At 38.6% G+C, this 13043-nt stretch overlaps 1 protein-coding gene across 1 annotated transcript in view; it reads left to right on the plus strand.

Annotated features, from left to right (window-relative positions):
* Window positions 1-13043, plus strand: part of LOC114042547 (hereditary hemochromatosis protein-like) — a 32244-nt gene that overhangs the window by 3869 nt on the left and 15332 nt on the right. The window contains 3 exon segments of the mRNA XM_027861233.1: window positions 922-1188; window positions 5770-6052; window positions 6254-6377. Of these exon segments, the coding sequence (XP_027717034.1) occupies window positions 922-1188; window positions 5770-6052; window positions 6254-6377 (674 nt within the window).

Below are 13043 nucleotides of genomic sequence, written 5' to 3' on the forward strand. Positions count from 1 at the left end.
TTCTTCTTCTCTTCTTCTTCTTCTTCTTCTTCTCTTCTTCTTCTTCTTCTCTTCTTCTTCTTCTTCTTCTTCTTCTATTTTTTCTTTTCCTTCTCCTCTTCCTCCTACTTCTCCTCCTCCTTGGTCTTCTTCTCATTCTTCTTGTTCTTCTTTTTTCTTCTTGTTCTCCTCCTCCTTCTTGTTCTTGTTCTTTTTCTTCTTCTTCTCCTCCTCCTCCCCCTCCTCTTTTCCTCCTCCACCTCTCCCTCCTCCTTTTTTTCTCCTCCTTCTCCTCCTCTTCCTCCTCCTCCTTCTATTTCTTCTTCTTCTATTTCTCCTCCTCCTCCTCCTCCTTGTTCTTCTTGTTCTTGTTCTCCTCCTCCTGTTCCTTCTCATTCTTGTTCTCCTTTCTTGTTCTTCTTCTTCTTCTCCTCCTCCTCCTCCTCTTCCTCCTTGTTGTTCTTCTTCTTTCTTCTTCTCATTCTCCTCCTCCTTCTCCTCTTCCTTGATCTCTCCCTCTTCCTGCTACAAGTTCCTAATTTCTGCTTTCTTTTTTTTATCTCTCATTACTACCCATTCTAACACACACAAATGTGTTTTTTCTATGGTCTACATATAAAGGAAAGAACACATATGGATTAAGAAAGAGTAAAGTAGAACAAGATAAGTAGGAATGCATACAAAAGGTTCAATTATTCATGACTCCCAATATTCTCTGTCCTTTAATAGTCCCCCTTCCTATTTTTGCTAGGATTCTTCCTAGGCTTGGAGAATCAAATTCACTTTTAGAAACCAGAGTATTTCTACCTCACATACAGGTCACCCCTAAAGTCCACAAATCAAATACCTTTTTCCTCTGAGACCCACAACAGAATTTTTCTCCATCAATTTCTCCATATCCAATTTTCTCTCAGAGTATCCCATGTTTTTCCTCCCCTCAAGGGAATTACACATTGCAGATTCATTTCAATTGAGAATTAGATGGAGATATCCAGTTGAGCAGCCTTATAAAGTATGGCTTGAATGGAGAAGATTTGATCCAGGTAGAAGGGCTAGAAGGACAATGGGTGGTCCTGAACCCTAGGGCTCATAGCTTCAAATTCCTTGCAGAGAGTCCTTTCTGGACTGAAGTGAGAAAACATGAAAATAAAAGATATTGTCTTGGAGCCACACAGAAAATCCTTCAAAAATCAAGCATAAAAGAGAATCGTGAGTACATTCCCCCCCATCCTTTTCCAAACCATCTCCTCCATCTTATTGTGTAGTAGTTAGAGCCCTGGAAGTAAAACGTAGAAGACATGGGATGCACCTAACAGTACAACAATACACATAGTAGAAATTTGAGGAATTATCATTATTCATTTAGTCAGATGATGGAAGTTCTACTCCGATGGCTCAGTATGACATGGAACTCACTGTAGATTCTTTAAGGCAGTGTTCCCCCTCCAAATTTTTTTTTTTTAGGGTAAGGATGGCCCTTTGTTTTGGTTTTGTGAACATCCACATTCCACACATTACAGTTGTGCTATTAGCAGTCCTTTAGTGGAAAATTAAACATTCAGATACTCAAATGCATCTATAGTCTTCTCCATGTGGATTTCACCTCCAATGATGCAGACCATACTTCTCCCATCATTGCCATCCTGAGTAATTTTTATCTGTGTCTTCCCATAAATTTGCCACAGGAGATCTGCCCCATATGCTGTGGTCCTTCTTGATTTCATTTTTAAATGAGTGTTTGATTTGTTAATTAACATAAATATGTTTTCAGAGGATTGAAAAGTTTTGACCTCAGGGTGAAATATGACATCTGTTTCCTTGCCTTTCTCTCCTTTTTTAAGTTAGAGTTTTATTTTTCTAATGAAAAGAAATACATTTCTCTATCTCCCATCCCTTGGGAAGGTAGAAAAAAAAGAAAGAAACAAATTCTTTGTAGCAAATACACATAGTCAAGCAAAACAAATTCTCTTATCATATTTGATAGTCTCTTCTGCACACTGAATCCATCCCCTATCTGTCAGGATGTAGGTAGCATGCTTCATCATCAGTCCTGTGGAGTCTTAGATTGTCATGGCATTGATTATAGTTCTTACAGCTTTCAAAGTTGTTTGTCTGCACTGTGTTGTTATAGTTTAAACTATTCTTTTAGTTCTGCTCATTTCATTCTTTTCCAGCTTTTAAAATCTTCATTTTAAAGTGTTCATTCAAAAGTGTTCATTTTTATAAAATTTGTGTTACAGTAGAAATTGTTCTTGTGGTTTTGCTTACTGTACTTTTCATCAGTTTATACAAGTGTTTGTGTATTTCTGAAATCATCAATTTCCTCATTTCTGTCAGCCCAATAATATTCCATCACATTCATATGTAACAACTTGTTCAGCCTCTCCCCAATTAAAGGGTATCCCTTGAGTTCCCACCTTTTTGCCACTACAAAAAGAGCTGTTCTAAGTATTTTTGCACAAATTGGACCCTTTTCCTCATTCTTTGTTCTCCATAGGTGTAGGGCCAGAGGTGTCATAGTTGTGTCAAAGATCATGCTCTCTTTAGTAACCTTTTGGTACAGAATTCCAAATTGCTTTCTGGAATGGTTGTACTCATCTACAGGTATATCAACCATTTCGCCACAGCCCCTCCAGCATTTGCCATTTTCTGTTTCATGTTTGCCAATCTGATGGGTGTGAGGTAGAATCTCAGAATTGCTATGATTTGCCTTTGTCATTATTAAGTTTTTGAACATTTTCTTTATGTGGCTGTAGGTAGACTGACTTTCTTCCCTTGAGAACTTCCCTTTCTTCCCTTCCCTTAGATTGTTTATTAATTGGAAACTGGCTTTTATTGTATACATTTGAATCAATTGCTTTTGTATCTTGGAAATGAGGTCTCTAAGAGAGACTGGTAGCGAACAATTTCAATCTTTGCTTACCTTGACATCCAGGGGATACAAAATGGAGCACTGTGACCAACCATCTATTATTTCTCCCACTTACCATGTACCAGACCATTGTCTTTCCCATTCATATATTTCCCTGATGTCACTCTTTATCCTCATTGTTTTTTGAAGCATGACATCAAAATTCTCCCATGAGATCATCAGTGCTTGTGAATGGATTTTTTCTTTCTTGACATCTATGTGAAAAATCATTCATGTTTGTGAGATGTTGCTGTTGAACCTGTAGAAAATATCTGTAGTGGAAAGTGTTAGGGTGAATGTCTCACGGTCTCATGAGAGCTCTGTTGAGGGAACTTTCCCATGGGAGTTCTAGCTTCTATCAGTAGAAGCTGAGGGTCACAACATAGTTGCGTGGCAAAAATCAGGAAGTCTCCCAGGACCTCTCCTTTTCTGACATGCAGCTCCCACTGTTGGTTCGGCTCTCCTCTCACTGGGAGATGAGTCCTGACACGAGCTCCAGCAGACCTGATGATTGGCTATCACAGGGGGATCACTCTTTGAACATGCATCACCAGGGCCATAAAAGACAGCTAACTGCACTCAATAAACGGAGCTTCTGCCACCTTGCTGTCTCCCGCCTCATCCATGCGTCTCGGGGTTACAGAGCATTGAGCTGGTCTCATGCTCATCACTGCAGCGGCTGCATCAAGAAAGAATATAGCATCGAATTCCAGATCCATTGTTCAATTTCTCTAGTCCTTAGGTTCCTCATCTATAAAATGTTGGTCTAAAGTCCCTTCCTGTTTTACATACCTCTTCAATTTAGTCCAATCCTCTCATCTTACAGCCAAGGAAATCAAGTCCCAGAGATGTTAAGGGACTTGCTTAAACTTATAAGGGGAGTAAAGACCAGATCCAAGATTTCTCATGAACTCCCAGTTGAGCTCTTCCCTCTACCTCATGTGGCCTCATGGTATTATGACCCAAGTCATTGTAGCAAACCATGGAATAGAATAAATGTTATGGAAAAGGTTTCTTGATGCCTTTGGCCCACAGGAGGGGAAATGGTGATATAATACGATAGCAAAGAAGCTCAAGTTCTGACTTGTCCTACCAAGCAGGAGCACAGACCTGAGGACATACTTTGGGTCTGTTGGGAATGTCCTAGCCTAGATAAGCTCTGATAGAATAATTATTGGGTTACTGTGAGGAGTTCTTTGGGTCCCAGAATATTTTGAAGATAATATTGTGTCTAAAATTCAATGGAGAGTCTAAGATTATGGCTGCTAGATTGAGCACCGAGGTGGTGCCATGGGTAGACCATTGGGCCTAGAGTCAGGAAGAGTTTGCATCTATTCTCAGAGACTTAGAAGCCACGTGACTCAGGGCAAATCATTTGACGTTTGTTTGCCTTATTTTCCTCACATATTAATGGACATAATAATAGAACCTACCTTTCAGGGTTGCTGTGAGGCTCAGTGAGATAATATTTGTAAAGTGCTTAGCATTGCATCTGACACATAGAAAGTGCGATATAAATGTTAGCTATCATCATTATTAATATTATTATTAAATAACCTCAATTATGTAATTGGAGTGTAGAATTATTAAAGAAGATTGTGGTCTGAACTTCTCATAACATTAGCTGCTTATCCCCGTTTGCAGCTGGTTTACATGTCTCCTGTTTGTATAGAAACAGAGAACCATGGAATTTCCAAGCTGACAAGAATGTTATTTGTATGTGAAAAAGCCTGTTTTCTAAAATATGCCCAATACACATTCCTTTACCAACCCTGAGGTGATGAAACATATTAGGTATAGAATGAGACACATATGAGTATATGTGAATGTAAATGTATGTGTGTATATATGTATGTATGAGTGTGTGTATGTATATGTATGTATATATGTACACATACATACTTATATACATATGTATATATATATTTACCTATCTATCTATCTATCTACAGCCACTGAGGGAATTTGTTTTGCCTGACTATCCACATTTGCTACAAAAATGTGTTTTTCTTTCTTTTCTTTTCCAATAGAATATATTGGGTAGAGATATTAAATAGATTTTTGTTAATTTAAAAAAGGGAGGTAGAGGTGCTACAGATATGAAGACAAGGTCACTGTAGTATTAGTTTTACTGAAGTGTTTTGTTTGTTTATAACAGACCTCTCACAGAGTGGGGATGATCTCTAAATGTTTATAATGTAAAAAATACAGCATATCAACAAAACATTAAACTATATATGCATGTAAAAATAAATAAACACAAGTTAAACTTTCAAAAACAATAATATTGTAACATCTGTATAAGAAGATAACTTTGTAGTTCTTAAGACATCAAAGAAGCAAAGTTGCTGCTTATTATCCCAGTTATATAATATGATAAAAAACCATCTTGATATGTTTACGCACTTTGCTTTATTATTGTGATGTGGAAATGTTGGAAAACATAATGCTAATGTCACAAACAAAATAAGCCTGATGAGTGGTCATCCCGTCTCTGCCTGAGGACCTCTACTAAGGGGGAACTCCCTCCCTCCCCAGGCATTCCATTCCAGGTTTTAATAGCTCATCTTCATGAACAACCAAAATGACAATATAACATCATAACTTACAGTGTAATGTAACGTAACGTAATGTAATGTAATGTAACATAACGTCATAACCAAGAAAAACATAGACCAAAGTGGGTTCCTGCTGTGCATAGAACAGGGCATTAGACACCAGGGGGTGGCATACACAGATGCAACTGATACTGCTGGAGAAGGGTAAAAGTTGAGGGTTGGTCAATAAGGAGTAAGGGAGGGAGGGAGGATGAAGGGACCAATGCATCCTAATTCACTTGGGGCATAATAGCTTGCTTCTCTCTTGTCTTCTGCCTTCAGTACCACCCGAGGTGTACGTGTCCCATCGAGATTTCCCCAATGGCACTATCAGCTTCTCCTGCACAGCCACAGGTTTCTACCCACAATCCACTCTGCTGCACTGGAACAAGGATATTGATGGTGCTATATGGGGGAACGAGAGCTCTAGTGTCACCCTGTCTAATTCTGATGACACCTTCTATCTCCGAATCTCCCTGGAGATCCCGCCAGGAGACACAGGGACAGGTTATGCTTGTGTGGTAGATCACAGTCAGCTGGAGACCCCAGCCATGTACCCTGGTGAGTGTCTCAGCCACGCTGCTTGGGCCCATCCTCTGAAGTTCAAGTCATGGGATTCTGTTAATTCCCGCCTACATCTATCCCTGCCTGGTAAAGAATTCAAGGGCAAAGTTCCCATTGGACATTTTCTCCATTGCACTGTGGAGAAATCTAATGCCCTCCATCCCCTTAATTTGCTGGCTCTTCTCCTCCTGAAGTCCCTGAGAAGCCCCCCCCAGTGGAATTTGTGGCCTGTTGCCCTGAGCATCCTTCTAGCAGCCATCCTGGTGATTAGCTGTTTTGTGGTCTTCACCAAATGGAAGAGGAGAAAGTCAGGTGTGTATTGTCAGGTGAGAGGGAAAGGGATGGGAAGAGGAGAACACAAAAGAATAAAGCTATATGTTGTTCTGGGGTTGATGTTAATAATTGTGTACTTTGTGAAAAGAATCCCAGAAACACAGAATCTCAGAGAAGGAAGGCACCTCAAACGCCACCTAATCCAAATCTTATAAGAACATATTTTCTCTGTCCAACATTACTAAGAAATGATCATATATTCTTGGACTGAAGACTTCAATTGATATGGAAGTCACAACCTTAAATATTTTTTATTGATATATTTGTTGGGAAGGAAGCATGGCTTAGTGGATGGAGAAGGCCTGGGGTCAAGTCCAACTTCTGATACAAACTGGTTGTTTTTTCCTGGGCAAATAACTTAACCTCTCCATAACCTAGGCTCTGTAGTACTCCAAGTTTCAGAGAAGATGCTAACTTCCATGGGTAGAGAGAGTTTTCTTACCTGTGTTTAGCAGAGTGGCTGACATATAACATTCCTTTATTTATTTAATTTTTTGGCTAGGTAATGGGGTTAAGTGACTTGCCCAGGGTCACACAGCTAGTAAGCATTATATATCTGAGGCTGAATTTGAACTCAGGTCCTCCTGAATCCAGGGCCTGTGCTCTATCAACTGTGCCACCTAGCTGCCCTATAACATTCCTTTAATAAAAGAACTTTGTAGACAAACTGACTTGGGCATTTCTTCACCAGTCAAATCACAAACACAGTCCCTATATTTATATTTTGGTTGTACATCAACCACTTTTCCCACTTTATTCATCCTCTACATTTTCCTAGAAATCTATCCCTTTTAATAAGGAATTAAAAAGGATTGGTTATAGGGGCAGTGGTTCAGCAAAACTAATCAACACATTGGTTACAAAGAATGACCAAAGTTGTACAGTTTTTGAACTTTTGGACACTTCAGATAAATACTTTTTTCGTATATGGAGGCAGAATTTTTCTCTATTTGCCTTCCAGTCATCACTCCAACTTTCTTTCTCTGGGATCAAGTAGAATGACTTTAATTTATCTTTTGCATAGAAGAAATTCAGAAACTTAGATGGTGAGTATAGCCCAGTTTCCTTCCAAGTATGCTTATATGAACTAGCTTCTAGTTGTCTCATCATTCTGGTCACTTAGCTCTGGAAATTCTTCACTTTCTTTTCCTTCCTAAAACATAGGAAATATATGTTCTCTAGGCCCAGAGAACGCAGCAGTCCAGCTTTCTAGGACAGAGTTCAACAGGGCTGTTGCGCCCTCATTCAGCATACTGTATCTCTATTCCTACATACTAACATCACTTTAGATTTCTTGCTGTCATGTCACATTGTGGAGTTTAATCTCCACCAGAATCCTCAGATTGTTTTTACACAAACTGATGTCTAGCTAGTCCCAAGGCAACCACAGGTGTTTACATTTGTCTTTTTAAAATTTACTTAACTGACTTTTACCCATTGCTTTTTTTTCCTTTTGCCCGCTTTATGGATCCCAAGTATTCTTTGGAGTATGTTAATTATCCCTCCCAATTTTCTTTCATCTTTCAGATTTGAGAAATAGTCTATCTGTGATTTTATAAAAATCATTGATTGAAATATTGAGCAGAGAGGAGTTCTGGATAGATCCCCATGCCATACCCTGCAGCTATACCCCACTACATCTTGTCACTGATCCACTGATCATCAGACTTTGGGTCCAGGTTTTCTACCAGTTCTAAACTTAGCCATTCATAAAAGCCATAGCTCTATGTCTTGCCTAGAAAGAGACCATGGAGGTCTTTGTCAAGTGTATTGTGAAATCTCGGTCTATGACATTTCCCTAACTGACAATGATCCTGTCATTAAATTGAAATAAAGTTCATCTGGAAGGATCTCTTTTCCTTGAACCCATGCTAATGTCTCAGTGATCTCTTGCAGTGCTGCCAGTTATCTTGGGATCTGAAAAGCAAATTCCTCTGGACAAGGTGATGTCCATTTAGTCAGGACAGCTACACCCTCTGTTTACTATCTTAGGTTTCATCTCTCCATAATTCATGCTTATTCTCATCAAAAGTTATTATTGGAAAAAAGGGAAACAAGGAAGTGCTGAGCAACAATACCTTCTCTCTGTCATTAGTTAACATCCCATGTACCCCAACCCTTGGCCATATTCATTTTTTGTTCCTCATTCCCCCCCACCCAATAGTCGTAAAATGTCACCCTTATTTTTGTGCTTAGCATAGGTCACATGTTTCAATTTATTATGGACTTCCATGTTCTTGTCATTTTTTAAAAATACACTTTTGGGGATAAATTTTGATGTCCAATCCCACACATTTTCTCCTGAATCTGGCCCTACTCCAAGATAGCTATTCCTATTAACAAATATCAAGCAAAGCTAGATCAAATACAAACAACATATATCAAAAAAAACCTTTTGTCGTATGGAGTGTTTCACCCTGAGAGTTCTCCCAGTTCTAGAAAGCAAGGTGTAACTTCTCATATCTCTTCTTTATTGTCAAGGACACAATATTATTTTGTAGCCTCCATTTTCAATGGTTTTATATTTGTTCTTTCTATTTACATTTTATAGGAATTTTGCATATGATTTTCCTGCTTCTGCTTACTTCACATTTCATCAGTTTATATGTCTTCCTATGTTCTTCTGTATGCATCATATTCATTAGTCTTGTAGCTCAATAATATTCCATAATATTTATATATCACATATTGTCCAGCCATCCTCCAAAAGATTAATATCTACTTTGTTTCTAGTTCTTTGATACGACAAAAAGTGTTGCTATAAATATTCCCATTCTTTGATACTACAAAGTGTTACTATAACTATTTTTTGTCTATCTGAGGTCTTTTTTTTTCAAATAAATAATAATAGCTAATATTCATATGGTACCTAGAATGTTTCAGGCACTATACTAAGTGGTTTACAATTTTTTTTTCATTTTATCTTCACAACAATCCTGAGAGGTAGGTGTCATTATTGCCCTTGTTTTGTAGATGAGAAAACTGAGGCAAATAGAAGCTAAGTGACTTGCCTAGGGTCCCACAGCTACTAATTCTCTGAAGCCATATTGAACTCAGGTCTTCCTGATTCTAGGCCCAGCACTCAGTGCCCTATGGTGCCACCTAGCGGCCCTTTCTGTCATTGATCTTTGTGGTGTATACCTAGCAGTGGACTCTCTGTGGCAAAGGTTATGGACATTTTAGTCAGTTTCTTCCTATAATTCTAAACTGCTTTGAAGAATGTTTGGAACAATTTGGAGCTTCACCAGCCACATATTGATGTGCCCATCTTTCCACTACCTCTCCAAATATGAACATTATCCTTTTTTTTTTTTTTGTAAATTGGTGAAGAAAAAGTGAAGCCTTAGAGTTATTTTGATTTGTATTTCTCTATTCGTGATTTGGAACATTCTGTCATATAGCTGTTAATATATGGCTTCTTCTTTTAAGAACTGCTTGTTCATATCCTTTGACCATATATCTTTTGGGGAATGGCTTTTGTATATTTGTATGCATCTTAAATATCTGACCCTTGTAGGAAATATTTGGTCTAAGGATATTTTCCAGGCAACCACTTCCCTTCATCTGGTGAATTTTCTGAAAATCCACATTTGTCTATTTAAACACCTGTGCTGCAACACCTGTCCCATCTTCCATTTTTTAGATATGTTTCTTGATAGGAATGGATTATGGCATTTTGTTTCCTTATCAAATCTGTCAGTCTGTGTTTTGAAGCATTCCCATAAGAACAGATTGAATCTGATGAGATGTCATAAAATATGATGCTGATTGTTGTAAACACAACACTTATTTAATCCCACCCCCTTAGGCTTTCACAGCTAGAAAAACAGTTTAGGCCTAGGCTACAGGTGGGAAAAATAGTGAGATAAGGTACCCAGAGAATGGTCACTTGTCTAAGAGAGTAGAGAATGTGATGTCCTTGGAGAGCATTACTTGGATAATACTCTTTGTTTAATACTGTTTCCTGGATTTCACCTCTAAAAAATTTAGATATCATTTTAATAAGCAAGAAGCTGAACTACTTGCAAAGAAAACAAGATGAGATTTAATTCCATGTAATTTTAAATATTTGTCTACCTTCAATCTTATGCAGAGCACTGTGCGAACTGCTGGAGGAGCTTCAACATTAGTGGAATACCTAGTGCCTACCAGCATGAATTAATCAGTCATCAGCCATCAATGAGCTGTGACAGATACTGGGAAAATGTGAGGGGGCATGAGGAGGAAGAAAGGAAGGAAAAAGGAAGAAAGGAGGACAGAAGGGAAGATAGAGGAAAAGAAAAAAAGGAGGGATAAAGGGAAGGAAGTAAAGGAAAGAAAGAAGAAAGGAAATTATAAAGGAAGGAAGGAGGGAGGGAAAGAAATAAATGAAAGGAGGAAGAAGTAAGGGAAAGGAGGAAGTGAAGGAAGGAAGGAAGGAAAAATAGGAGGAAGGAAGTAAAGAAGAAAGGAAGGAGAGAAAAAAGAAGGAAGGACAAAGTGAAAGAAAATAAGGAAGGAGGGAGGGAAGGGAGGAAAAGAGAAAGGAAGGAGAAGATGAAGGAAGGAAGGAAGAAAAAAGGAAGAAAGGAAGGATGGAAAGAGTAAAGGAAGAAAGGAAGGAGGGAGGGAAGAAGGAAAGGAAAGAAAATAAAATAGTAAAATAGGAAGGGATGGTGGAAGGAATGAAGGATCTGGATTTTGTGAATTACATGAATTGCAGAAAGTTGAGGTATGTTCAGTAGTCCTACAATGACATCATTATCTCCTGGGAGGGTATTAGAGGTGATGGGATATTATTTTATGGTTTTAAGTATTTAAAATAAGCACTTATGAGTCTTTTTGTGCTCTAAACAATTCTTGTGTGGCAGTGGGAATAAATAGTCTTACACCTGATAACCATATTTTACATTTAGCACTTCTTTTGGAAGTGACTTTTAATATTTAGACATGAGTCAAAACACATATTTATTTAGGTGATTTTCCCTGGAATTTCAGGGTGCAAAGTAATGAGAGTGCAATAAAAAGCCTTACTCTACAATTTTCAGGGTACAAGATGGACCCAAGATGGAATGTGGTTTATTTGAATCAAGAACCTGATGTCCCTTTTTTAGAGGAAGCCCTCTGGGTCAGGAGCCAAACATTCTATCTGGAAAACCCAGAATCTCCAAACTGACAGAGATGCCAGAGGCCAGCCAGTTCAATCCACAAGAAGACAATAAAGTCCTCTCCACAGACCTGACAAGATTACATTCTACTGGGGGAAACAATGGATATGCATCTAAATAAATGCAATATATATTTAAAAAAATTAATTTAATGGGATTTGTGTAGACATCAAGTGAGGCAATCTTCGATTAAGTCTGGACACGTGGTTGGTGTTTCAAAAATGTCTTTATGTTCACAGGCTTCAGGGGATCTCTTGTGGTAAGGTTTTGAAGCCACATCATGGTTGTTTCGAGTGTGGCCAGACTTTTTTCAAACAAGAGTTCTACTGCATTAAACCACAAATTCCTAAGAACCTTCAGGGCCACTTTCATGAACAGGGATGGATGAAGAAGGTCAGAGATGACAGGTGAGTCAGAGGAAATAGCAGATCAAGTTCATGTTTTCTTCAACCTTTCCTTAATACTCTCAGAGACACACCTACTATTTTCTGATCATGAAAGAAATTTTATTCCTTCCAGTTCCGCTCACCAATCTCTTTCCTATAATCCCCTTTCCTGAGATGTGAGGTGTTCCTTCTAGTTCCAACTTTTGAAATGTTGTGATCACTAGGAACATGCCCAATCAGAGGCAGCTCTTGAGACAGGCATTAAGGTAGTGAGCACAACCTTGAATTGAGGGATGTGATTGTGAGAGAAATGAACCATGGATTTTGGGCCAAGGATGTAGAAAATCAATGGAGATTTAACTTTAACCCAGAATACTTGCTAGTCCACATTATTTCCCAGTCCTTTAAGAAAAATGGTATCTGAATGGTGTCTTGGGATGGCTCTTCCTTACATTTAGTATTGTCTGTCTCCTGTCTCTATGTACTCACAAGTGGTTCTACAGGCCTAATATGCTCACTTTCCTCATCTACACCTCTGAGACTTTTTGATCTTCCTTCAGGGCTTCATGCTGGCACCCCATCCTCTGCAAAGTCTCCTGTAATCACTCCAGTTAACATTTTCTCCCTCTTTGAATTATTTTGTGATTATTTATCTGTGTTGGGTCCTCCTTCCACAATATTCAACTCTTTGAGGGTGGATATTGTCCCATTTATCATCCTTGTATTCTGAGGGAGAGCAGAATGCCTTGGACAGGGTATTGTAGGCACCAAATTAGTGACTATTGAACTGAAATGATATGTTGGATTTGAACAACTGGCATGGAATCTCAGGAGAGACAATTTGAAGGCAGTTGTTAACCCTTCCCATAGAAGAACTTGGGGGTAGAAGTCTAGCTTCTGAGCCCATATGCATTGTAGTTATTGAAACCCAGGAATGAACACAAAATATTCTTGGTTCAATGTCTTTCTTCTCAAACTCCTAACCTCACACTAGGAATCTCACCACACATATTGATACTCCCTCAAATACCTTAGTCTTTTAGTTATTCAGTTTCCTCATTTCCCATGACCTCCACAGAGATGGTTGCATTCTTAATCTGGCCTTCACCCGCAACTGTTCCACTTC

The sequence above is a fragment of the Vombatus ursinus genome, unplaced genomic scaffold, assembly GCF_900497805.2.
Source record: "Vombatus ursinus unplaced genomic scaffold, bare-nosed wombat genome assembly UNPS02014598.1, whole genome shotgun sequence".
In the NCBI taxonomy this organism is placed as follows: Eukaryota; Metazoa; Chordata; class Mammalia; order Diprotodontia; family Vombatidae; genus Vombatus; species Vombatus ursinus.